Source organism: Pundamilia nyererei, unplaced genomic scaffold (assembly GCF_000239375.1).
Source record: "Pundamilia nyererei isolate P.nyererei 1_Seehausen unplaced genomic scaffold, PunNye1.0 scaffold00047, whole genome shotgun sequence".
In the NCBI taxonomy this organism is placed as follows: domain Eukaryota; kingdom Metazoa; phylum Chordata; class Actinopteri; order Cichliformes; family Cichlidae; genus Pundamilia; species Pundamilia nyererei.
Genome location: NW_005187448.1, coordinates 794,820 through 821,657, shown reverse-complemented (window position 1 = coordinate 821,657; position 26,838 = coordinate 794,820). Strand labels below are relative to the sequence as shown.

Sequence of the window (26,838 nt, the reverse complement as noted above, 5' to 3'; positions counted from 1 at the left end):
GTGCTGGCACAGTGTTAGCATCACTATCGTGCTGAAAAAGGAAGCTGTTGGCAGTCAGAGAAAGCGCTTCCATTTTGGATCCAATCTACTTTTCTGCTTTCATAATTTCATCAATTTTGACAAGATCCCAACACTGCTGGCTGAAATCCAGCCTGTGACAAGTTTTATAGACATTCACTTTTGTATCTCTTTCCTCCCCTATAATTAGATTTGAAGCAAAAAAAATCTAATTTGGATTCATCACTCCATAAGACCCATTGTCACAGATTTTCAGTCCAGTTCTTGTGTAGTTTCATCATTTTTAAGGACACTGCACCACACTAAGATATGCCAAGTTCTTGGCTAATAGCACTTTGAAAACCACCTTGTTGGTCTGTGTTATCGTCATAGATTCAACTAAAGAAATGGAAACAGATGAAACAAATGTGTTCTGCAGCGGGCTGCTAATAACAAAATGTCAGAAGATATGTTTGCTGTGTAGGCACAGAACTGGTTCATCCTTTACGTTAGGTGCATTTATATGCTTAAATCATTTATAGGTCGGTGTTAAGTGGCCTAACAAACAAAAACAATTCCTCTGATAATGGTCAGTTTCAAGAACTTAACTAAAAATTTGTGAAAAATCCGCTTAAATGCACTTAGGACGTCTTGTAGAGAAACTGCAGAAATATTACTCAAAGCCACTTGAAAGAAATACAAGAAACTTTGCCTCCTTGGATGCAAAATATAAAGAAATAAGGGTTGGCTCAAGACCTTTCCACAGAACTGGCCTTAAATAAAAAGACCCCTAATTATTCAAAGTTGTGGATGTTATCTGCTGCGGTTTCACTGCAGAAACGATTGCTTGTAATATCACAGCTCTGCTACTTTCAGCCGTTACTGGCAGGCTGCTGAAATACAGCAAGGAAGTAGACCTACTCCCTCCTCTTCCTCCTCCTTCTTCTCCGAAGCTCAGAGCCTGGCTTGTTAACTTTATGGGCTCAACTCCCTCGGAACGCAGTCATTTCCTCGACTTGGACTGGAAGGCGCGCACACGGTGGCCTGACGCGGAACGCAGTTGCACACGGAGCTGCGGCTGGATGTCAGCGGATCATAGGGAAACACCGCGATAATCCCTAAATGTGATGAAAATATAGGACATTTTATCATCTCCAAGATAAACTGACGCACAGAGGGAGAAAAGCAGTCGTCAACCTACTTTTTGGAACTTGGAATAAAAATCTTATTTCTTTCCCAAAGGTAGGGGAGTTGGGTTATTTTAATATATGTACTTTTTAACTTGGCAGCTGACTCGGAAGCAACTTTAGTATAAATGTGTATTACTTCAAATGAGACAGTTGCCTCCACTTTTTTCTTTTTTTTTTAACAAAAAGTTTCCCAAACATTTTTAAGTTTTGATGGAGCTGCCAGCGTTTATATTTATAGCTGAAAACACAGTACACTGATAGAAATGAATAGAAATCATTTGAATCATTCATTTATTTCCCTGCAAATATCTGATTATGAATATGTGTATTTGATGGCTTTGAGATTCAACCTGTTGCATCTTGTGGTCCATAGCGTTGACCTGTAGTTTTAGCTGTTACCCCAGGCGCCCACAAGATGGCGCAATGAATCTCCAAAGCTCATTCAAGCTCTAATTACAAGGTAAGAAGATAATTAAGCAAACCTCTTTCCACTTAGTTGGTTCTCTAAATAAGTGGGCTCTTATTCTATCATCAGGCTCTAAATGTAACATCGTGTAGAGCAGGTCTTTTAGGTCCATCCATGCATCCTCATTTTGGGAGAATAATTATAGTGAAACAGCCATTCGAGTCCTTCTTGTATACAGACTGCTTTACCCTCAAATTCAGCTCTGGGTAGGCTGACACACTGTGTGTGGAGGTACTTTCTTTGGCAAAAAGATTATTATAGCTCGCTCTCCTCTTAGCTGTATTTTGTTTTTTAACATAATATTATGCAGACAAAATATGAAGCTCTTTGAAGAACAACCTTTTTCCTCCCTCAGTGACCCAGTTCTGTCTTGTAATGATCATTATATGTCCAGTGGTTAACTCCCCTGTATGAGACACTGAACTGTCTCCTTAAAGACAGGGAAACTGTGTTAGTCTGACTTCAGCCCGTCAAAATGATGGCCTGAAGCTTCAGGAACAAACAGGCTGCTTTCCTATTGCCGCTCTACACCTGCTGCTCTGTCTGTCCTGTGATTCTCACTATCTCTCTGTCTATCCGTCCACCTGCCTGCCTGGGCACTTATTATGGTGCACCTTTGGTCATCTCCAAGACAACCTGAAGCTGCCAACATTTATTTTTTCTATCATACACTTGCCTAAATGCATACTCAGTCCCATGCAGCTACACATTCTCTCTGCAGATGGTAGTTATCATTTCTTTTCTCCAGTTAGAAGTTGTGCTTTTTTTGGCCGTGTTTTGACAATAAAATATGCCAATTGTTCCATTTTGGGTTGTCATAAAGCAACCATTGTTTATAGTCTCTCTTCATACCACACTTATAACTGGCCCAAGTTTTGGAATAGTCCACATGCTCTGAGGCTCATCTGCCCACAGGCGTGGATCCTCAGGTCCTACGCTCCTCTCCAGCTGACTGATTAGGCTCTTTTTTTGCTTTTTAGCTTTGCTCTGCTCACTGCTGTGCATTTGGTTAAGCCTCATCTCTGCAGCACTGAGCTGCTCACCACCACATCCAAGCTTGGTGGCATCAGAGGAGCTGCCAAACAGTTCCTTTTTTTAGGGATGGCAGTCACCAAATTACAGCCGCTGGGGCAGTTAACTCCACCCGAATGCTTGTACCAGACCCGCCTAACAGCCTGCCTGTCTGAAGAGTGCATGAATTGGGGACGCGTGTGAGTGTGTCAGAGTCTTTGTGTTTGTTTGACATCCTACTTGCAAACATTGTGGTAGGTTTACACTTGTGTAAAAATGTGAAACAGGTGTACAGTGTTACCCACGCTGCTTACAAGATCATATGTCATGTATTCGTGAGTTAATAAACTCTGACACAAGGTTATTAAAGCAGGTGACGTGTGTCCGAGTTTACTGCAGCTTCTGTCCAAGTCAAGGGGAAAAAACGTTCTCACTCAGTGAGCAGATTTCTATTTATTCTCTGCAACGCCATGTTAAGCCATGTCAGATCGTTTCAGCACAGTCAGCACTGTGATCACTTGGAGCCACCGTGTGATCTTAATCGGCACTGAGCGTTGACGTGGCGGCTGCCAATACAGTGGTGTTGCAGAGCCAGCTGGCACTTGCTGAGCTCTCTGCCCCACCTTAATTCTGCCAACTCAACTCAAAGCAGAGCTGAACTGTTCCAGAGGATGAAAACGAGGTGCGTTTTACGTCAGGTTCACTGTACAGCGATGTCACAGGGTGAGACCTCATCTCTCGTAGGGGTCAAAGTAGGAAAAAGATGAATGTTTCCTCTCTTTCATCTGCAGAACAGAGTGACATTACTGGCATCTCAGAGAGCACTGAGTTTAAACATATGTATGTTTAGCTTGAAAAAGGCAAACGCTATCATTTTTATGAGCTCTGGCTGTAACACAGTGCAGTGATGTGAGGCGCGATGAATAACCCAGGACTTGATGGATGCTTTTTACCAGAACTACGTCCTGATGCAACCTCACATCCTTTTGGGGGTGCGTCAGGAAGAACATAAAAAACAGCCAAATGAAACATGGAGAGATACCCACCATGTGAATAAAGGAGCAGCCGAAAGCAGACTTTACTGTGCTCTGTCTCAGAATCTACGTCTCTTGCCTCTCCCTCTTGTCCAATTTTCACATTTGAATTCAACAGTGAAGAATTGGAAGTTTCTGTTTTCGCCTGCCTGTTATGACAGCTTCAACCACATGTGGTTGTTTACACAGACGTATTAAGTGTGAGTATGTGGGTGTGACTGACAAACTGAGAGTGAGGCATCTTTAAGCTTGCAGGCAAATTCCTTAATTTTCCGTCTTTGGTCTGTTCACTTTTTTTTGAAGGTAGAGGGATGTTTGTGCTTGTGCTGTTTCAGCACCGAGCCCGAGGGATCAGTAGCAGCGCTGTATTCTCAAAAGCATGTGGATACGCTTAGATTTAAAGGGGATTTCTTCCCAAACGAAAAACATTAGCCTGGTTGCAGCTGCAGATTCAGGTGCAGTTTCTGTCAATTCGGACTCAGTGTTTTAGTTAAAAGCACTAAAAATAGATGTAAAGTCCAAAAGGCAAAGATATCGACTGAGTGTTGACTTAATTTTTGCCAAGTAGTGCAGGAGAGATGCTACGACTTGGAAAGTCCTTCTTTTGTTCCTGTGATCCTTCGGCTCCCTTGTTGCCCACAACCTTCTGCTTACACACAGCTCCCACTTTTTCTTTCTTCTCTCTGTCTGTCTCATAATTATCGTTCTGCTCTTTCCTTTTTCCTTTTTTGTGTCGTCTGCACTCCCTCCAGCTACACACACACACTGCAGACAGTAAAGTGAGACAGGAATAGCCAGCCATCCATCCATTAAACCACTCGCCCTTTGGATGGGAGGCGAGATGAAGAGCCAAGGCAACAACAATTAAGGCTGAAGGCTTTGGTTTGTTTCCGTCTCAGCCCGGATGTTTCACAGCTCACAGCTGGAGGGAAAGAAATTCATATGTACAAACACCAGGGTTGGATAAAAGTGGGTATTACCGACTCCTTAATTGTGGGACATAGTAAAGGCTTATCTTCATGACGTGTTTATAGTAGCCTTGTATGTAATTCCTGGGTGATAATAAACCGTATCGGACTTGTTCCTGTCTCCCTTTTTTTCTTCTCTTTGATGCTCAGCACCTCTGTCTGCAAATCGTCTGTCACATCGCTTCAATTCTTTGGTCTGACTGAGAGAAAAAGGCTCCACAAATTAGAGCATGGGTGACACTTTTTGTGGATTTACAACGTATACTTCTTATACCTCCCATAATGTTGCAAAGGGACAAACTGCAGAAATTGTAGGTGTATAAATAGGTCTAGTGGTGTCTTCTGTATATCTTCCAGCTCTTTTGTGTGCTGCGTGTCATTGTGTGATGCTGACTATATGCCCTAGCTGTGTCCTTTTGGCTGCATTCTTCTGACCAAGCCAAGGCCAGTGGTGCTTTTTCTTTTCTGGTATAATTTGGCAGCTATTTTTATTGCAGGGAGCAAACTACAGGGGCCAGATATTCGTGCTTCCTGGCCAGGTCCACATCCACGTCTTTCTTCTTTCCTTAAATAATACCATTATTTCTTTGAGTAGAGAAAATTCCATTTGCAATTGCAGTGGTCAGAGAATTAATACATTATTTTCTTAAATAAGAGCTCACAACTCAATATTTACTCACGAGAGGCTCGAATGCTCTAAAGACACGCTCACTTGCTTCCATCTGTTAGCTCCGCCCTCGGCTCCCCCTTGTACTCCCCTTAGTTCTGATAATATTGGGAGTTGAGTCATTTCATCTTCTTGTTTCCAGTGAAAAACAGATCATGTTGCTACAAAACTCTTGTGTTTATCAAGGCCCATTTGCATACTAACCATCTTTTCAGTCTTATGCAGGATTACGGAGCTGGAGATCAGAGGAGGAATTGACACGAAAAAATGAGAGCTTAAAAGGTCCCTTCATAGGATTAGCCTCTAGGGTCATGTTTACGACCCTGTATGCTGCACGGCTCAAGTGACCTGCTAACAGTCTCGCTCTTTTTTTTCTAGGAATGACTTTTTAGGGGGAGGAATGACTGTGCTGAAGTGTTAGTTAGGTCAGTGCACCCTGTGTAAAGTAGGCAAACAAAAATGCACAAATGCACACACACACTGCTTACATGTCAGATGACATGTAAGCAGTGTGTGTGTGTGTGTGCACGCGCATACTATGACATCATGGAGTCTGTTTCCTGAGAAACCATGCAAACCTGTATGCACACATTTGCCCTTGCACACCCACTTTCTCCTGTAAATGAATGGTGGCTTTGTTGCACTGCTCATTTGCAGGAATAAACTTTTCCACAATTTACTGTAGGTGATGTTCCTCGCGCTATCTGATTGGCTAGTTAGAAGAGACTTACTCTTATGAGACCTGTGGTGTGCACGAGGCAGACAGTGACATGGTGCGGTCGAAGTCACTTTTCTTCCCAGAGTCAAATGCTGGCAAGTGCTGGAGGGGACTGGGTGCATTTGCCCTCCATAGCCTTAGTTTCACTCGTCCTTCTAGGTGTGCAATAAAGAGTAGGGCTGTAATTATGAATGAGCAGAGCATTTCATGCTATTTTAGAGTGAAATGAAATACACCAGAGAGTATGTGCTGTCTGTGACAGAACAGGTATCCAGCCCTGCCCATGCAGTTTTCCTTTCTCCTGCATGCTTACTTCAGAAACACTTAGATGTGCATATTCCTGTCCACACACACACACACACACACACAAAATGTCTCTACACTGGATGAAATTTCTACTTTGTTGCATTAACACTAAGGCTACTCTCGTTCCTTTGTGTCTTTTCAGGTGCTTCAATTAAAAATGTTGCCACATTGCTCCTTTCTGCTGTTGCTATGCGCGGTCCAGCTGCCCTCCCCTTCCTCTGCCTTGCCCTTTGAGCAGAAAGGCTTCTGGGATTTTGCCCTGGACAGCATGGACGCCGAGATGACCATGGAAATGATGAGGGATCCTGAAGAGGGTTCAGCTGACGATCTGTTCCCTCACGAAATACCCACATGCCCCTTTGGCTGCCAGTGCCATCTCAGGGTCGTCCAGTGTTCTGATCTCGGTTAGTGAGTGTGTGGGAAGGAAATAGAGCATCAGTATGTATTTGTGTAAAGCTTTGTCTTCATTTCACAGTGTGTGAGTGTGGCAGGAAGTTCAGAAAGGGAAACAAAATAGTTGTCTTACTGGTCCAAACCTTGCATAACATTTATGAGCCCTTCTTTAGAGTGGGAGGGAGGGGATTTCTCCACTGGGATAATGGTGGTATATTTTGACAGGGAAAGGCATATCTTTGAGGGATTTGGTGTTCCAGACTTTGAGGGAAGCTACTGGGTGGGAGAGGAGGAGACACTGTGTGAGCAGAACAGAGTAAAGATTATATCAAAAGATGTCAGGAGTAACCGAGAATAAAAGAAAAAAGTGATAAAGTCAGAGAATCGGCAGAGAAAATTAAAAAATAACTGATACTTACACGACACGTTTTTATCCTCAGACTGACTCGAAACACTTTCTGCTCACTTTTGGCCTCATTTACCCCAAAACATGCATTCATACACTCACTTTTATCTATGCCTCGGCACTTCTGTCTAATATTGATCTACACATTCACATTCCAGGGAACTGAGGGAAACTCAGGGTTCAGTATTTTGCCCAAGGGCACTTCAAGATGCACACTGAAGGGAATCGAACAGCTAACTTCTGATATGTAGGAGACCCGCTCTACCTCCTGAGCCACAGCCACCCTACGGTGGGCAAAAAAGGGAACTTTGTAAATGAGTCTTGTAAATGTTTTTGCACATATGCTTGGTAACATCTAGTATTAATGTCAACTTAACGTCTAACTACTTGCTCTTTGCATTTGTTCTTTATTAACCAATATAAAACACTTATTTATGCCTTTTTCTATATGAAAAAAAGCACAAATGACCACATATTTCATGAACACTAGGCAAGTTACTGGGACTGGGAATTATTGCTTAAAAGCATCCTAATTAGGCCAACTGCTCTTTGTAAATAAGAAGTGTATGTTTTTCTTATACAACAAAAAGATTCTGAAACTCTTCATCAAGTTTTGGATCTCAGATGTGGTCCGTGATGTGGACCGCTCAGATGTGGTCCAGTCTAAAAGATAAAGTTCTATTTTTCCCAATTTTGTTCTTCTGTTACAGAATGTGTATTTTCAAGGTTTAATGCAACAGCTGAAAAAAATTTAACACACACATAATACAAAGCCCCTTTAATAGAATAATTAGAGTTAAATTCATGTTTTACTTCCCTACAGACTAGTGACCCTGGGCCCCTTCTGGAGGCAGTAGCTAAATTTAGTTCCAGGGAATATTTCTGTCTGATGTAGTTGCAGCAATTTGGACAATTTGACACTAATTTTGCTACAACTAACATTACTATTCAAACAATACTACCTCAGTCTCTCGTATGCTCACTGTTGGTGAAGTGCCTCTAAAAAAAGACTGTAAAATAGATGGAGTGGTGACAGTGAGTCACACTTTTGGTTTGCAGATTGCAAGTTGCACACTTGTCATTTTGGGGATTGCCATGTTGGTTTTTTGAAGCCAGACATGACAATGTTCAGACAAGAGGGCAAACCTGGAAATTTGTCAGTTAAAGCTTTGTGAAACAAAATGCATTCATAATTCACTGTGATGTGAAGTTGGGATGCTGACTTGATAAGAAGGTGTAAAAAACAGAAATCATCCACTTCATAGTTGCCAAGCAGGAAATCGTAGCTATAGATACCAAGAACAATATAACAACGTTTAAACATAAGCACGTTTATTTCGGCTCTGATGGGCTCACAGTTTTTGGCACTTCCACATTGCTTATTTTTTCATCTTGGTCACCTCATTACGCTTATTTAATCTTCTGCGTTGTTGTAACCAACTGGGCTGAAGAGGAGTAGTGCGAGGTATAGTCACTTGCTAAAAAGATGTGTAAAAACAGCTGTTGAGTTTCTTTTTATACTTAAGCAGTCTTATTCTTGGAAACTATTATGGAAATGCAGATAACCAAATGGTTTAAGGAAAGAGCTTTTTCAGTTCCTCGAAAAACAGTTCTTGGAAATAAAAGATCTGCATATTTTGTGTGGAAATGCATGTGTGTGAAAAGCAGCCAGCTTTGAACGAGTGACCTTGTGTGACTGTCTTTGTACTTCGGAGACAGTCACACACGAGCATGAAGATCAAACTGCTGGGGAAATATGAGTAAAACTTCACTTTAGATAGAAAACATGTTCAGAGTAAGAAAACCTATTTAGACACTTCTACCAGTTGTTAGTTTTTGCTGGTTTAGATTAAAAAACCTTATAAGTATTAAGTACTGAAAAGGTGAGAATGTATTTCTATCTTGACATATTAATGTACAACTTCTGTATGTTATTAATAGGCAGTTATTAGAAGGTAAAGAAGTAAAAGTCTCAATTCCTAGTAGTTCTAAAATATGTCCAAAGACATTTTAAATTCTCTAAAATGGCAAATAAACAGCATAAATAAGCAGCTAAGTGCTGCATGCACCTTGTTAGTTCGCTAGCTCGCTAGCTAGCTAGGTGATGTGAAAGACAATGAGGTGGAAGCTTGAGAATTAAACCATTTAACAAGATGTTAACAATTCAATTCAATAAAACTTTATTGAAATGAAATTAAATTAAATATTGAGTTTTTCTTTTATGATTTTAACACCTCGTGAGGATTATTTGCCGTTATATTCACTATGAGGAATAAACCACGTTGAGCTAGTATTAGCGGTTTGTTTAAAAATATATTTTTGCTTTTCCAGTAGATAAAAATAAAAGCAGAACTGTGCCAAAGTTTGCATTATGTTTTTACTGTCTGTCTGTGAGTTAAGTCGTTTCCATAAAAGCATCCAGTACAATTTAGTCACTGCAGACATTTTAAAAGAGACTAAAAGAAACTGAGTTATGTCTTAATTATGGATGTAAAGATTTTTCACATTATACTAGCTATATAACTCTAATAAGACGCCTTGGTTTAGACATAATGGTTTTGTCGAATCATCATTTTACAACCTCTATATACTTACTGTCCCTGGTCTTTCAGCAGCGGGTAAATGTGGAAGCTTATAATTTCCGAGATGTCAAGTGCTTATTTAGAACAGATGTATTTTGGTGCTGGCGTCTGTCTCCTCTCAGTGTGGATCCCAGCATGATGTTGAGTATTTGTGTTGAGTTGAACTGGGGTTTTAGAGGGTGCTAGTTTTGTCAGTTTGCGGTAAAGGCTTTGAGATTTGTGGCAGATGTGGTTGAAGAGCGGTGGTTTGAGGTTTAGAGGGTTTAAGGATTCATTTAATCAGGGTCTCGGTGAAAGCTTTTTCCTAGGTATTCCCATCAAGTTTGTTAGTTTTGATGCCTGGCACGCAGATTTGAACTGGCAGGAGGCCTGCCAAAAGCTGCAGGCGTTGACTGCAAGGTAAATATTTCCTACCACATGAATCATCCTGGTAACATCCTGCACCCTTAGAGTCTCACAGCAGCTGTAATAACTTTATTGCATGTTTAAACAAAAAAAGAAATCATAAATGCAGAGCGTGGTTTATGATTTAAAGAATATACTGAGGATAGAAACTCGATATTTTCCACACAGCTTTCACGAATGTATATTTGCTCTCTAAAGGCAAAATCTGCACTAGATCTCTCTGTGAGGACGCGGTCGGAGCCGAATGTCAGAGGCTTGGATCTTATGTGGTGTCATGGAGGGTGTGGCACAGCACAACCAAAGCCATATATCTAAAATTACCTCTAGATGGACAGCTCTGTGGGTCAGATGTGGTTGGTGGCAAACTCGCTCCCAGTGGGACAGCTGGCACTCTCTCACCAGCATGCCCAGTTGCATCATGTCCTCGGTCCAGATGAGGTCGTCCCTGGTTGGGATTCGTCCACTGTGGCCTGTCTGGATTAAGCTACCACATCTGATACACTCGTCCACGTGGCTCTTTGATGTGGTCTTGTTAATGATCACTGGTAGCTGTGTTTATCCGTGCGCTGAGTCATTTTTCCAGAGCTCCCTGAACAAAATAGCAAAGGTGTATTTTCTAACGCCACTTTGGTGTTCACGTGTCGCAGTCTGTTCTAGGCCGTTTGAATTTATCGCTTGGTAACCAAAGATAACAGACTGTGCCCTTCAGTGATGAAACAGTCAGTGTTTTCACATCATGAAATAGTGTTAAAAATCAAACATTCAGCTCTTTCTTCTGACAGATATTTGTATAATATTGATTCACAGAACACAAATATTCTGGGAAGTCTCGAATGATTCATGAGTGAAGTTCAAAACAATCCTGTGAGGAGAGAAAGTGCTTGACTGTAACAGACCAATCAAGTCACAGTCAGGTTAAAATGCAAAGACTTCTTCTCAATTCAACACTTACCCACCACTCACACGTTAACACACACACAGCTTTTACTCGTCTGTAGATGTCGGGGCTGTGCCAGTCTCCTTTCTATTTGATGTGTGACTTTATAGTATTTAAATCACATCCTTTGTGACTTCTGTCAAATTGGAAACCAGATGGGAAACATCTGGTGTCCCCATCTGGTGGGAGGGGAATTTATGTTTCTGTGTGCGACAGTGTGTATGCTTGTCCTTGTCAGCGACAAACCAATAATGGTAGCTATACACGGCGTGCTGACGTGTGTGTGTGACCTCCATGGTCGTGTCTATGTCCACCTTTCATTAAAATAATAGACAAGGAGCACCGAGGTACTCATTTGCTACAGTGTGGGAGTGTGATTGGGTTAATTCTTAGGCCTTTAAACCACACACTGTCTATTTATTTTCCAAAGTCGGTGTCTGGTTGAAGTAGTCTTAGAAGTTCCCAGTTTAAAACAAACTGGCTTATAGGGTGTTGGTTTGTAGTCACCCATGGGAGCGTTTACCAGAGGTTGATGCCCTTCTGTGTTTTCACTGCTTTTGTCTTCAGGTTTCACCGAGGTGCCAACGAATATCCCTCGAGACACCAAGTTCCTGGACCTGCAGAACAACCGTATCACTGAGATTAAAGAGAACGACTTCAAAGGCCTTACTAACCTATATGTAAGAGCCAGAAACACTGCACAACATGTTCCCCACTCCCCTTCACAATAAAGGAACGGCTGTACTTAACATTTTTCACTGCCTGAATGGGACCCACAGCCAAACAGCCGCCTCTGTCTCACACAACCTGAATTCACAACAATCAATTGTAGAAATGATTACAACTCTAATGATTAATTCTCAGGTTACTAAAATATGTAAGGAGTTTATATGTATTTTTAACCTGTGGGACTGTTAAGCAGCTTGCTATCTACTCCTTTTTTCATTAAAGGCATCAGCATTTGGTTCAGTTACATTCTTAAGAATCGGCTCAGCATTTCTCGAAGATCTGCAACTCAGTCATCTCAGCTTGTGTTGGCTTCGGTAGTGAGAAATATAATTAAGACCCCCATTTCTCTGGGATTTAAAGGTTAATTTCCTTGCTTTCTGTGGTCCTCCGCTATGAGAGCTTTAATTGTATTAAAGTTGGAGCCTGAAGCTAAATGGGAGTATTCGAGCTCTCTCAGCAATAAGGCTTTGCTTACTGCTGACCCACATTCTGGAGCTCTGACCAAGAGAAATATTAAGCCTGGCAGTTTAGGAAACCCCTGACATGAAATAACACAATACCATCTCTATTGAGTTCTGCTTACATCAACTACATCTGTCTCCATCTTTCAGCCAGTGTAGGTGGGGAGTCTTCTAGCTGAAACACGCTTATAGTAGGAGCAGAGGGCATAAATAATGATTTCACATTTTGTGCTTCATTTTTCTTTTTCCCTTTCATTTTCTGACTTCCTGGTAGCTCATAGACCAAATGGGTGTTGAATTTGGCCTCTCTTTGGTTGTTGCTTCTTTTTAGGGCCTGTCTCTGAGGAATAATCTTATTTCCAAAGTCCACCCCAGAGCATTTGTTCCTTTGAAGCACATGCAGAAGCTCTACTTCTCCAAGAATTTGCTGACCACTATCCCCAAAAACCTGCCTGCCTCTCTGGTAGAGATAAGGATCCATGAGAACCGCATCAGGAAGGTCCCAGCTGGAGCGTTCGCAGGACTGAATAACATGAACTGCATAGGTCAGAATCCTAGAGGATATTCTGTGATGCTTCGCTACTGCGTTGCATTGGCATTGGATTTTAAAGATTAAAGGGAAGGTATTTTATTTCATGCTATGATGTTTTTTTGTTTTTTACAGAAATGGGAGCAAATCCCATCCAGAACAGTGGATTTGAACCTGGAGCGTTTAAGGGACTGAAACTGAACTTTCTGCGTATATCAGAGGCCAAACTAACCGGAGTCCCAAAAGGTAAAAACTTAGCTTTGTGGCTAAAATGCTAGAGATCTTTCAACATTCTAGTATTTGGTAGATTTACAGTAGAGTGTTTTCTTTAGTAAATATATACAGCAGTGTTTTTATGTGCCCTGTAGCACATTGTGATAGACCCCAAAAACATTTGAATGCTCAGATTTCTGCATCTATGATCAAAATAGTGACAAAGTGTATCTAATAAAGTGTTGTATCCCTTTTAGATATTTAAATAAAAAGCAAATGGTCAACATGACATAAAAGGAATGTCCAGCAAGACACAAATCTGTTGTCTCGCTGAAGTGAAGTCTTGCATCTATGTTATCTGCACTTCAGATCTCCCACAGAGTCTCCATGAGCTTCATCTGGACCACAATCAGATCCAGGCTGTGGAGCTGGAGGACCTGAGCCGCTACAAAAACCTCTACAGGTCTCCTTCACACTCAAACACCAGACTCATTTCTGAGCACAGCTGAGTTCTTGCACCCTGATCACATTCCCAGTCAGCAGTGCCCCTTAGGGGTAATAATACAAATTACATTGACAGGCCACTGAAAGTAGCAGGGAGCTGACCGTGCAGCATGTGTGGTGTGAAGACATCACGGGCAAAACCATGAAAGGTTTAAAAACATTATAGGACAACTTTTGTCAGATGATTTGAATATTTATTTGCTGCACATGTTTGGACAACATATGAAAATATCTTCTGTCAGAAAGAGCCATCATGTCTTTTAATGGCTGTTCCAAGTTTCTTCCATCTCTTTTCTGCATACGTCTCCCCTGCAGGATTTCTCTCGTGTTAAAGGAAAAGCATTAGAATGTCTAGAAACCAAAAGTAATCACAGAGAGCACAAATGCAGTCTGTATGGAGTTCAAACTGTAGGCTACTTATAAAAGAAATACAAAACAAATAGACGTAGCCACTGTGAGATCAACCATTGGTTTCTGTGATCCACATTTTGCAGTAATGTTGTTTTCTTGGACGATACAATGGAGAGGTCCTGTTCACCGACTTTAACCCTTATAAGTGGCTCAAAACGACCTGGTGAGGTTGTTGTCTTGTAGTATCTTTGTAATGAAAAGTTGTAATTATTTCATATTTGACCAGTTCCTCAAAAAAACATGTTTTATATATTGAAATTTTTACCTGACCTTTCCTACATTTGACAAAATGACTTCTTTCTATGGAATTTCATGGGACCCTTCTTACCAACTGGGGCAGTCAGGGATATATATTTTTGGACCACAAAGAGTGCGACCTCTCAAGGATTATTTAACTAACAGACAGCCTTCAGGCAGCGATTCATCCCCAGTGATTGTGTCACTGTAGGCGACTAGCTTGTGCCAAAGTTCATAAGAATCTGGGGGAAACCACTGACCAGCAATTGTGCAGTCCGTTCAGAAAGACAAGATGCAGCATCACCACAGATAACGTTCCCCCCTGTGTGTCTTTTGCTGCTGGAGACACGATTGTGGGGACTCTACAATAGGACAAAGCAGACATCCTTCCTCTGATGAAGACTACTGACTCCTGGGGCGTTTACAGCACTGAGTTTGGATTCAATGGCAGCCTTACAGTGCTCAGCTATGTCAGCAAGAGATGAATGACTGTTGTACCCCTGAGCACAATGTATCACAACAAAATGGTGGCTGGTACCAGAAAAGTGAAAAAACCCACAATTTTTCATATTCTAAAACAAGACCAAAGCAGATGCTATGGACCAGATGGTTGGCACCCACTCTGCACCTGCAAGTGTAAAACATAGAGGTGGCCCATGCTGCTGTGGTACAACTTGACGTTGCCACCCTTGATGCCGACACCTTCTTCACAGCTAAGCACCCTGAATTCAAGAATGGTATCACCAACGCATGATGGGTCTTCCTGGTGTGGCAATAAGAGAAGTCGGCTGGAAGTTGCCTCCAACTGCAAACTCCAATCAATGAAGCAAAGGTGTAGGGTGCCAAAAGCTAAAACTCGGCCACAGGAAAACAGCAGACAGGGCCAACCAAAGACAACAATATTTCACATAACAAAGATCATAAAGTCAGCAGTCGGTGTGGAAATGCACTGTGTGCAGTGATTACAGCCAGAAACAGCTGGTTTGTCACAACTACAGTGAAGGACAAGGCAATAAAGAGAGGAATTGTCTGGACACATGTGCATATATTCTCTTTCACACAAACAAATTGATCTCAACGTTGTTCTGTTGTGTAATTTTTTTCTATTCTAATTTTCTAAACGTTTAAAAATGAAATCATCATGTTGTGTGGAACAAAGTTTAGTACAAAATGTAACACAAATGATTATTTTTAACCAAAATGACAAAAGTATAAACACAACGATCTTAACACGCATCATTTTTGACCCACCTATGGACGAGTGGAGGGTGAGGTCACTCGTGCATGTAAAGGTTAAATATTGGAGGTAAGGACTGGCAGACAGTGACTGGCTAAAGCTCCTTGTGCCAGCAGAGCACTGCCCTGACTATCAGCCACTATCACAATGAAGTGGGCTAAAAGACGTTCACCATGAAGATGTTATGAAGGGTTAAACTATGTTTTTATGCCACATTGCAAACATGCTTTTATTGCTGTTGGCGTGGGCATTTTAACATGAACGTCTGTGGGGATTGAGACATTTTCCGTCCTCGAATAGCCCCAGCAGGTACCTCATTTTTTGCCACATATGCTTCATTTTTCAGCCCATTAAGTTGCTACACAGATGAGAACAAAGACTTTCTTCCTCTGCTCCTGTGGCATCGTGCTGCATTTATAGTAGTAGAGACAGGCTGACGTGGCCCTATTCCTCACCTGGCTTAATATAACTTTCTTAAAGTGATAATAATCTGGAATTATCCTGTTATTTCGGCTCACAATACATGAAACATTTGAGTGCAATGTGCCATGCATTGGCCCATTTTCTGCCTGTTTAAAATGTTCCTTTCGCCTGGCATTTTCCAGGTTGGGCCTTGGGTTTAACCATATCCGCAACATAGAGAACGGCAGCCTTTCCTACCTGACCATGCTGAGAGAGCTGCATCTGGACAACAACCGCCTCACTCGTGTTCCCCAAGGCCTTCCAGATATGAAATACCTGCAGGTGAATCTAATGTGTGCAACCAATTTTGATTTCCATTTGGTATTGATTCTCACAGTGGCCTCTTCTACTGTCCCTCCTTTGCCACTGCGGCTTTTTTTAGGTGGTTTATCTCCATTCCAACAACATCAGCCAAGTGGGTGTGAATGACTTCTGTCCTCGTGGATTTGGGATGAAGAGGACATTCTATAATGGCATCAGCCTGTTCTCTAACCCTGTCAATTACTGGGAGGTGCAGCCAGCGGCATTTCGCTGCGTGAGCGACCGGTTCGCCATTCAGTTTGGCAACTACAAAAAATAAAAACCAGGCAGACGCTGGAAAAGAGGGAGGATGATTGATGAAGGGATGAAGAACGGATAATTTAAATAATGAAATAAAACTTGAGATATGGAGTGAGGTGAATTTATATCTGAGATTATTAATTTTATTATTATTGTTTTTGTAAAGAGGATAAGTGAGGAAGAGGATGGGCAATAAACTGATGAAACAGGCAGAGAGGAAGTGAAAAATACAATCCCATAACTTGAAGGGAGTGGAAAGCAAAAGGCTTACAGTTCTGCATGTGAATTTTGCTTGTTTTGAATTCAAGGTTCTGAAAGTTTTTTCTGTTTGATGAAGTCAAAAATGAGAAGAATGTTTCATTCTGAGGAAAACTGAGTGCTTAAAACTTGTGAAACGCTCCATTTTTTCACAATAGTTCTTATTGTAATTGAGGTCGTTCTTCTTATATTAACATTCTGGTTACGATTATGAGAAAAGAAATAGAAAAGGCAGCGCATTATAGATTTTTATATATAAAAGGTGCTTTTTATAACTTTCTGTGTGTTGATTTGGTAAATACATTAAGTCCTCCCTGTTTCACTGGTCTGAAGCCATTTGGCTTGTCACTCTGTGATTAAATTATACTGTATTTATAAACCAAAATTTGGGCTTTTCCCACCATCTACAGACAAAAAGGTTGCACTAAAATAAAATCTTCAGTTCAAGATAACAACAAGTGGACTCAACAACAACAACAAGTGACAGGTTTAAATTCTGCTAAATAAATGTGCCTGTTGAACATATTTGACTGAACCACCACCCTGTGCCATTACTACATATTACACCATCTGAGCAATACCTTAATACAGTATTTCATACGGGAGCAGTACAGTAGTGGGAATGTGCCCAAGATGGAGACAACACACAGTCCGCTTTGCTTTGAAACAATGAAAGTAGTGTGTTCACTCTGTGCTACAATCAGTGGTAGTGTCATTGCATCGTTTTGCACAGTTTTTTTCTGCTTTGCCTTTTCTGCTTGGAGGTTTACTACGAGGCTAGCCTTTTGTTTTGTTTTGCATTTGTAGACCTATGTGGAAATACGTTAATATTATGTCTTACGTCCTGTCTCTCTTCTGTAATCTGACAACCTACTGCTGCATGTGAATAAAGACATTTTTAGTCTGCTGCATTAAGTGCAAGAACAACCGATCGCCCTGGGTTTGATGCTCTGTGAGAAATAAAGAAGAAATACCAAAAAATGGAAAACATTTGATGAATGAATCATGAACTTTGTACAGAAAGAAGCTAAAGAGAGTTGAAGTCTTTTAGTTCAGCCTGACAGAAAATGATTCTACAGACAAAGGTGGTATTCCTGTGTATTCTAGGTGAGAACTGTTTCATGCACAACATATACTGATAACAGTGCTCTTTCAGAGCTGATGATCTCACCCACACAGAGAAAAGAGGGCGGTGACGCAGGAAATTCGCCCTAATCAGTCAGTACTGGGTGGAAGGGAAAAACCTGTAAAATAAAGTCACTGGATACATTTAAATTTTCCTTATGACGGCACAGTCAACCTCTCGTCATCATTATTAGCATTTACTGCGCACGGTCAGATCTTCACTGCTGGCACAATCACACTCTCCTTTCATTTTCAAATGTGCCGCTGTGCGCGTCACCGTGGTGCGCCTCTCCTCCGTGTTCCGATGAGGCAGAGCGCACTTGTCTGTGTGTTTTGTGTTGACACTAGAGGGGTATGCGGCGATGATCTTGCGTGTGAAACCGTCTGCAGCGGTTTCGGAGCAGCTACGGACACATTTCGCGTTGGACGAGAGACTAGGAGGAGGGCAAAGACGATCGACCGGCATCAGCGGGAGAAAAACAGCATCGCATAGTCCATCGCGCCGCTGTAGCGACCGTAGCGGCCCGTCGGTTCTCAGAGGAAGCCAGGAGCTGGATTTGACATGTCGCAGGGATGTGCTGGTGAGTCGGCTCGTGCATCGGGGTGCGGGGAAGCTTGCGCGAGCCTGGGAATAGAAATCTTTGACGTAAACGAGAGCCTTTGCGGGTAACGGGAGAAGTCGCGTACACAGCAATGCTGCTGCATACATGTCACTGACATATTTTCCCTTTAGTTATGTAAATACTGCAATACATGCTCACTGCATGGGCCTAAAGATGGATGCTCATAGGCTAATCACCTGCATGGCAGGTTGTCCCCGGTCATAACCACGGCGCCTTTGCGTTCATCCACTTCCTATTCTTCTTCTTGTTTTTAAGTGAATGAACTGTCGTCTCCCTGGAAACTTAGCATCATATTAAGTGATTAAGCCACTCGCGCTTGGATAGCTGTCGCATCTAACTGTTTGGACTAAAGGGGCTGCGATGTTGGGTTCATTTGTTTGATCAGACTCGCTTCCATACGTGCATCATGAAAAATGTCAGCTGAAACGAAGCCATTCTAAATAAAGAAGCAAACATGAATGACATTTGTTTGTAGCTGCTTGTCATTCCCTGGCCTATTTTAGCTGGGACAGGACTGGTGCTGCATTGTTATGCATTCAGTTCTTTTCTTTACCTCGCAGAGAGCCTGATGATGACAGGAGGAGGAGAAGGAGAGAAGTGGAGCGAGGCTTTACTGGTCCCTGACAGGTTTTAATTAGACCGTACAAAAACAGGTGCCTGACAGCTAGACTGTTGTAATGTAATACTGATACAAACAACAACGGTCACCATAAGGTAACAGCTGTTCTTTTTCTTTCAGCTGACGCTTTGTGGTCAGAAGGTGATGGCAGTGCTGACTGAGCTTCACCACTACTACCACCCATTCCTAAAAATGGAAGCCCACCTCCAGTGCACCTGAGCCCACATTTAGTGCTCCTTTCTCCCCCTCCCTCTCCTTCTGCCTTTCCTTGCTCATTCTCCACCTCTTCCACAACCCCCACCTCACTCAACTGCAATACTTCCCCTCATCTCCTCCCATCTCTCCACTCTGTTTCCCTAGAATAATGGCGTACTGTGGGCGCTCTCTGGACTCTCCATGCACGTTAGCCTTGCTGATAGGCTTCCAGTTTGCCTTTGTGCTCTATTTCTCCCTTGGGGGCTTCAGAGGCCTGGTGTCTGTCCTGGTGCACACCACAGAGCCCGAGTTTGATTACTCTCGACCACATGATGTATACACCAACCTCAGTCATCTGGGAGTACCGCCTCCCCCGCCTCGCAACTCTGGCACTGGACCCCCTGCCACTGGCCCACCACTAAGAGACTGCCAGATCCCTTCTCCATTGCTGGGTGAGAGAGAGAAGGGTGACAAATAAATGTTTGTGAGTGTAGCACACAGTGAAAGGCAAAATGACTGTTGTATTCTTGAGCTGATAGAAACGAAGCCAGAAACATTCTGTCTCCTTTCCTTTGGCCAGTTGGACCCGTGTCTGTCCATCTTTCGTCTCCTCTGTCTCTGGAGGAGATCAGACAAAGAAACCCATTAGTGTTGCCAGGTGGACGCTACCGGCCTCCAGACTGTGAAGCACGCCACCACACAGCAATAGTGGTGCCGTACCGAAACCGCCAGAGCCACCTCCGTGCCCTCCTCTACCACCTCCACCCCTTCTTGCAGAGACAGCAGATACACTACAGCATCTACATAGTGCAGCAGGTCAGGTTATGTATAAGTGAGTGTGCTAGCTGTTTTATAGTGATTCCTCCTGTGTCTTGTTCAGCGTGATTGTCAGCAGCTGCATGTTTGCCTTCAATGAGCAAAAGCAAAGCATTATGCAGTGGGATTGTTGTTCTAGTGGATCAGAGGTGCTACTGAGTAAAACGTTTGCCTGCTGATGTTAAGGGTGTAACAGTAATGGTAGTGTATGTGCCGCTACAAAGTATTGGTCTTGTGATATTGGAGTATTGGGCTATGGTTTGACTGTATCTAATATATACCACTTTATTAGGGGCACTTGTTCAACTGCTTGTAAATGTAAACATCTAATGAACCAATCACTGTGCAGCAGCTCGATGCGTTTAGACATGTAGACGTTGTCGTGACAACCAACCCAGCTAAGCATCACAATGGGGAAGAAAGGTGATTTCAGTGACTTAAAACGTGGCATCATGGCTGGGCTTGTCTGAGAGACCGCTGATCCATCGGGATTGTCACACACAACCATCTCTGGGGTTTACAGACAACAGCAGAAATCAGCAGTTCAGCAGCTCCCCCTTGGCTGTGCCGCTGCCCCATTGGTCATGGTCATTATTGCTGGCCATACCTATCCATATCCATCCTTTTTGCAATTGCAGTGTACCCATTTTCTCATGGCTGATTCGAATAGGATAACACACCATGTGACAAAGCTATAATAATCTCAATCTAGATTCTTGAACATGATATTGAGTTCAGTGTGCTCAAATGGCCTCCACAGTCACCAGGTCTCAATTCAGTAGAGCACCTTTGTTTTGTGCTGGAATGGAAGCTATTCCAGTAACTCTACAGCAACTGTGTGATGCTGTCCTTTCAGTACAGACAAAGATGTTGTTTTTAGCGCCTTGTTGAATCTGTGCATTGAAGAATTAAAGAAAGGAGGTGTACCTAATTAAAAAAGTGTCCAGTGAACACATTTGAATGTTGCTGTTTTTACAGCTCTTGTAGGACTTCTAACTAGTTTTATTGCAAATTATAGTCATTATTATCATAGTGTGGTTTCATTTAAAATGGTTGTGAGATATGTGTTTGTTAGCTTTATCTGCCTGGACCAGTGCAATAGAGGTGAATTGTTTTTAGGTTACAGCTCTCGATCTAAGCAAATCATACCTCAGATATTTCCGTGGTAGATGGGACGTCATACTTTCTGTGTATTAGACATTACATTCCCATGCTACAGCTGAATTTAACCACAGTGGTGTAGTTGGAGATTCATTTTTTCCTTCAGGTAATAAGCAAATCTTTAAAATGATGTGCTATTAATCAGTGTCAACAAATTCCCCTGTGCTCTGCTACCTCAAATATCCCTGTTGTTCAGAATTTCTAAAAACTGCTGCATTCATTTAAGTCTTCACGTATTAATGTGTAAATACATTAATCTGCCTCATTTGATGTTTCAGTGGGGAAACAGCACTTTTAATCGAGCCAAGCTGTTAAACGTTGGGGTGCGGGAGGCACTCAGAGATGAAGACTGGAGCTGCATCTTCCTGCATGATGTTGACCTGCTGCCTGAAAACGACCACAACACCTACACCTGCCACAAACAGTTTCCCACACACCTGTCGGTGGCCATGGATAAGTTCCGATACAGGTAGAAGCACAGAATAAACGAGGGTGGGGCTGGTCTGTCATACATTTGCATTGCCCTGAGACATTATTTTCAAGATTGTGCGTGCTGTGACCCTCCCAGGTTGCCATACTCACAGTATTTTGGTGGGGTATCTGCGGTGACCCCAGACCAGTACATGAAGATGAACGGCTTCCCTAACCAGTACTGGGGTTGGGGCGGGGAGGATGATGACATTGCTGCCAGGTAAAGAGGATAAATGAGGCAGACACCCTGCATGATGTAAACTGTGCGTGCTGGGATCAGAACTACATGCATAACCATTTCAGTTTGCCTCTTCTTGTACTTTTTCACTCTTGCTCTCGTCAGTCATCATTTTCTCATGTTTACAGCTTCAGTACCGCATGTTTTCTTTTGCTTTGACTTATATTTTATGTCCTAACATCATCTTTCATCTTCATGTCTCCTCCCATTGCTGTGGCTTTGCTCTTTGTATGTCTTGCAGTGGGCACAATGGGTATGTTCACATGCACTAGCTTGCAGACTTGGACTAGGCTGTGTGCTTAAGAGTTTTCAAACTCTTCTCATTTCTTTGCTGTGCTCCCCTCTTTCCACTCTGTGGCTTTTCCAACATTTGCCAATCTGTAACAACTGAGTGCAACAATAAAATTTAATTAGGACAACACATCCAAGAATGTTTCACAACCTTTGGAAACACTGCCTTTTGTGCATGATCTTTGCAAATTATATCATGCAGAGAACATTCGCAGCATTAGTTACACCCTGTTTTGGTTGATTTAGATAACTGGAGTGGTACAAAAGCAACAGATGGAAAAGAAAAAGGGAAGCGCAGTATATTCTTCCACCCATAAGACATAGCAGTTTGTTTTCACCCTCTTCTGTTCGTAATCCTGATTTGTCCTTCTTTAAATGTAGCCCGCAGGGGGCTAGATGTTTATGTAAAGTTTGTTTTTGTGAGATTAGCTTTGCAGTTTTATGCAGCACATGTTTAAGAGTCTGTTTTTGGCTTACTGTTGTGTGCTGCTGATCCAGAGTGCGTCTGTCTGGCATGAAGATTGTGCGCCCTCCAGTGGCCATTGGCCATTACAAGATGATCAAGCATAAAGGAGACAGAGGCAATGAGCAAAATCCACGCAGGTACGTACTGGCACACTCACAGGCATGTAAAATATTTGTAAAGACTTCTCTTTCTTTATCTGATCTAATGGAATATCTGCCTCAGTAAAAGGGGAAGATATTCAAACGACCTGATCACGTCATGAACTTTTCTTGTCTCCAGCTGTTCCCATGTCGAGTTTTTACTGTTATAGTTGTTGCTTTTTGTCTGTTGACACAGTGATTTGTACAGTTTGTCCTCTGCTTACTTTCCCTCAGGGCGTGTGCTTGTATCTTCAGACTGATTGTATCTAAAACGTAATTAGGTCTTATCTCATTCTCCATGTCATCAGCCTTTTATTAACTTTTATGGAAAGTCTTTGTCATTAAAAGCAATCCCTTTGCAGTATACACATCTTTGCCTCCTTGCAGAGAGCCAGATGAAAAGCTTTATGCTGGGTGAAACCTTCACACAATCTTAAATATGGCTTTTGTCATTCTAGGTTTGACCTTTTGAAAAGGACCAGGCTCAATTGGCGCTCTGACGGCCTTAACTCTTTGACCTATGAGCTGCTTTCCAAAGAGCTTGAGCCGCTGTACACCAACCTGACCGTCAACATTGGAGAAGACCCCCATCTGGCCCTGGGCAGGGCCCCCATTCCTGTGAAAGCAACAACCCCTGCCCACCGACGTAGCACCAGCAAGACAGGAGACCCATTCAAACAGGGAAAGAGGCAAGAAGTGCCAGCAAATATGACCGTGGCCAAGACAGAACCTGGTCAGTCAAAGACAGCCAATCAAATAACACAGCAGAAGAAGAAGATGAAATGAGACTAGGTGCATATGAACCTGTAGCTTCCCTTTTCAGTTTGATCTGAAAGACAAAATGGAGAAAAGCAGCATAGATCTGTTCTGTGGTGGGACTTTTAAGTACAGCAGCTTTTTGTGCTCGGTGTAGGTTCGGGGTAATTAGGGGTAATTACACCACGGCTCGAATGAAGAAGCCAGTTTTGTCAACGGGGTGAAGAACACTTCTGAGTCACCTCGTCTTGGCTCATCATCTGCTAAATGTGATGCCGGCTGTGGTGGCTGACACGTCTGTGGCCGTGCTCAGCAGAACCAGAAGATGAACGATGGGCGATTCAGTCATGTCCACGCGGAGGTTCAAAACAAACGGTGAAAATGAGACAGCATATATAAAAACCTCTGCACACAGACTCGTCTGTTGCAGCCAGACCTCTGGCTTCGTCCAGTCTGCTCCCAAAAACAAAGGAAACTGCTGCTGTCTGTCTACACCACTCTGCAGTGGGTTTGTGTTTCTGTGCCTTCTCTCTTTTATGCGCGTTTTATAGCCTGGTATAGCTGCTTTTAGATGCCCACACAAGGTTAGTGTGACCTCTTCTGCCACACGGGAAGACTTAGAAGGCAGGGATGACGAAGCTGACCCAGGATTAGAGGAAATTTGTTCAGAACTGCCATTTTATATTTCTGTGCATTGATCAAACGCAGACCAACTCGATAGATATGGGACAATTCTAGAGTTTATATTTATATAGAGAGACTTCTTTATTTGTTTACCGTTTTGTTTTACATGTCCTACCTTACAGTCTGGTGCCTCTCTCTCTCTCTCTGACATTTAGTTCATAGACAATCAAATTACATGGAAGAGAACTCTGTATTCAACCACATAACAAAATGAGGAAGTACTATCATGCCCGTGTCCACGCCTGTCAGATAAACAGACTGGTCATGGTATTCGTTGTCTAGTTTGACTATACTCTCAACACATGGATAGACCTGTGCTTCTGATATTACCTGTGATTGATTATTTTCTTTTAGATTAGTCAAGTATGGTTAAAAATAACAAACAAACTCGCAGACGACACTTAAAGCGTGTGACTTTCAGATGGTGTTTAATATCTAAAGTGGTCGTGGTTACACTGCAGCACTGTGGATAGATTTAGGTCAGCTTTTGTTTAGAAGCCCTGACGTATTGGTAGGCAATATAAATGGATGTTTCTTTGCTGTATTGATTCCCTGAAATGAAGCTTCTGTGTCTTGAAGGGGATGAGACAAGCCAGCAGGACAATGTGCTTCATGTAAACACGGTCGCAGGGCTGCCAAATCAGGACATGCATGTAGGTCATTTTCTGTTGATCACGTATAATCTGAAAGCATCAAGTATTTATTTCTCTGTTAATTTGTGATGTATTATTTCCAGTGCTCGTCTCTCTTTACCTTACGTGAGGGCAGAGTTCATGAGGGGAGCATAGTTTAGTGGGACTAGAGTCTGGTTCATTCATGGGCGACAGGATTTCTTGCTGCTAATTGACTAGGAAAACTGTACAATTACAAATAGCTTAAGATGACATACTGTAACACTACGTTTGTGTTGTGACACAAACGGGTAATGTATTACTGAAGCGAATTTGAATGTATTTAATTTATTGTGTAAGTACTGAGTCACTGATAGTAATGTGCAGACCTCTGAAGGGATCTTGTGGTGCAGATGTGTGAAACACTCTTCTCCATTGCAGATCAGATTATCATTCCTTTACATCACATCTCCACATTTCTCGCATATACATTGTGCCTGGTGAGATGAGCCACTGAACTATTAAAGGTATGCTGCTGGATTTTATGTGAGCACCCTCAAGTGGCAAAGTCGGGCATAGCGCCAGTCAAGAGGGGAGCAAGGACTGAATGAAACTGCAGAGTTGTGACATGAATGTTAATCATTCGCGGTCGCCATTCACCGTTTTAAACCAATCAAATCTTTGCATTGCTCTGTATGGACGGCTTCTCGGTTACGTCGTATCACGTGACTGATCCTGCTGGTTTCAAAGGGTAAAGTAACAGACAGCTTTGTGGATCATAATCAAAGAATCTTTGTTTATTTTGAAATAATGTTTTAAGCAAAGAATGTTATATAAAGGCCGCATTGAGAGAACACTTAGAATAAATAGGATCTCATTTCTTAGCTTTATAAACATGGTTATATATCATAATATTATCCTCCATATATCATATTATCTGGGAGAAAATCCTGTATGACATGTGACACTGACACACTGGAAGCTTTTAAGGACATTATATGGCATAATCTCAGCTGGATTAATCAGCAAACTATGTGCTTACCTGGAGACTGTTCTATATTTAATAAATAGGCTAGTTTTTATAAACATTTTCGCATACGTGTTGGAAATATATATTGTTGGAAAGCAAAGTCAGTAAACAGCATCTAGATTTCATAGCAACAGTTTCTGTTTATTTGTTATTCATGAAGTTGTTGACGTTTAAATGATGAGACTCACTTGGCTGGAGAGACGAGATGTTTGCGCTCTCGTGACAAACGGCACGCGGACCGTACAGTGACGTCACCGAGAGGGACGCTGATGCCCGTCAGCAATCGAGGCTGCCTTATTTACCGACGTTATCTTGAAGATGAAAGTGTGTATGTGTGTATGTGTGCACGCCGTGTGTCAGTGTAGAGCACAGTCAGCAAAAAAGGCAACGCAAGCATATGATGGACAGTGTTGTGATAGCGAGCAAATATGTATTCCAATAAAAACGAAATCAAATAAGGCCTCATTTCGATGTTGTCTATGATTATGATCGCTGCACACATTTGATAACAGGTATACACACACACTTATGCAGCGTGCGTGCCACACTATCAATACACTGCAGTGCTTATGGTGAAGCACTTACCCTCGTCGAACACTCAAAGCCTCTTAATGAATACCGCCTTTACCACTCTGATTGATGGTGCTACAGCTCAAAGACTGCAGACATCAGATGCTCATGCATGGCTGATAGATTATAAGTCATATATCACCATCCACTCATGCTGTGGAGTGGTTTAAAAACCCCTCACTAACCTGTTACATCACCCAGTGTATTGCAGGCCTCAGTGTTCCATGTAAGCATCAAAAGCAGGATTAAAAAGTTGGATATGAGATCATACCTATAAATAGACAGTAACCCCCAGCTCTGTATGTTCGATCTGTTTCATAATCTAAAAAGCTGTGTGACTCACCAAGAACGGGCGAAAAC

At 42.3% G+C, this 26,838-nt stretch overlaps 2 protein-coding genes across 3 annotated transcripts; both read left to right on the top strand.

The window, feature by feature from the left end:
- Nucleotides 1-951: 951 nt before the first annotated feature.
- Nucleotides 952-17,591, top strand: bgnb (biglycan b). Its single transcript, XM_005732476.1, has 8 exons — nucleotides 952-1,239; nucleotides 6,500-6,761; nucleotides 11,648-11,760; nucleotides 12,602-12,815; nucleotides 12,935-13,045; nucleotides 13,382-13,475; nucleotides 16,007-16,145; nucleotides 16,246-17,591. The coding sequence occupies exons 2-8, from the start codon at nucleotides 6,515-6,517 to the stop codon at nucleotides 16,441-16,443; spliced, it is 1,116 nt and encodes a 371-aa protein (XP_005732533.1). The 5' UTR covers nucleotides 952-1,239; nucleotides 6,500-6,514; the 3' UTR covers nucleotides 16,444-17,591.
- Nucleotides 17,592-17,912: 321 nt separating this feature from the next.
- On the top strand, nucleotides 17,913-26,367 carry b4galt3 (UDP-Gal:betaGlcNAc beta 1,4- galactosyltransferase, polypeptide 3). 2 transcript variants are annotated; one of them, XM_005732474.1, is made up of 9 exons: nucleotides 17,913-18,388; nucleotides 18,991-19,083; nucleotides 19,170-19,696; nucleotides 19,825-20,060; nucleotides 21,500-21,690; nucleotides 21,790-21,912; nucleotides 22,172-22,183; nucleotides 22,720-22,824; nucleotides 23,286-26,367. In XM_005732474.1, the coding sequence occupies exons 3-9, from the start codon at nucleotides 19,414-19,416 to the stop codon at nucleotides 23,611-23,613; spliced, it is 1,278 nt and encodes a 425-aa protein (XP_005732531.1). In that variant the 5' UTR covers nucleotides 17,913-18,388; nucleotides 18,991-19,083; nucleotides 19,170-19,413; the 3' UTR covers nucleotides 23,614-26,367. The 2 variants fall into 2 exon arrangements, with proteins under 2 accessions (XP_005732531.1, XP_005732532.1); XM_005732475.2 differs by lacking the exon at nucleotides 22,172-22,183 and having other exon boundaries at nucleotides 17,914-18,388.
- Nucleotides 26,368-26,838: the final 471 nt, after the last annotated feature.

What these genes read in the sequence shown, in the direction of transcription:
- b4galt3 (XM_005732474.1), top strand. Translation starts at nt 19,414, where the DNA reads ATGGCGTACTGTGGGCGCTCTCTGGACTCTCCATGCACGTTAGCCTTG. An exon ending in ATGGATAAGTTCCGATACAG is followed by an intron (nt 21,691 to 21,789) that starts GTAGAAGCACAG and finishes TGACCCTCCCAG; the next exon opens with GTTGCCATACTCACAGTATT. An exon ending in AATGAGCAAAATCCACGCAG is followed by an intron (nt 22,825 to 23,285) that starts GTACGTACTGGC and finishes TTGTCATTCTAG; the next exon opens with GTTTGACCTTTTGAAAAGGA.
- bgnb (XM_005732476.1), top strand. Translation starts at nt 6,515, where the DNA reads ATGTTGCCACATTGCTCCTTTCTGCTGTTGCTATGCGCGGTCCAGCTG. An exon ending in CGCTACAAAAACCTCTACAG is followed by an intron (nt 13,476 to 16,006) that starts GTCTCCTTCACA and finishes GGCATTTTCCAG; the next exon opens with GTTGGGCCTTGGGTTTAACC. An exon ending in CAGATATGAAATACCTGCAG is followed by an intron (nt 16,146 to 16,245) that starts GTGAATCTAATG and finishes GGCTTTTTTTAG; the next exon opens with GTGGTTTATCTCCATTCCAA.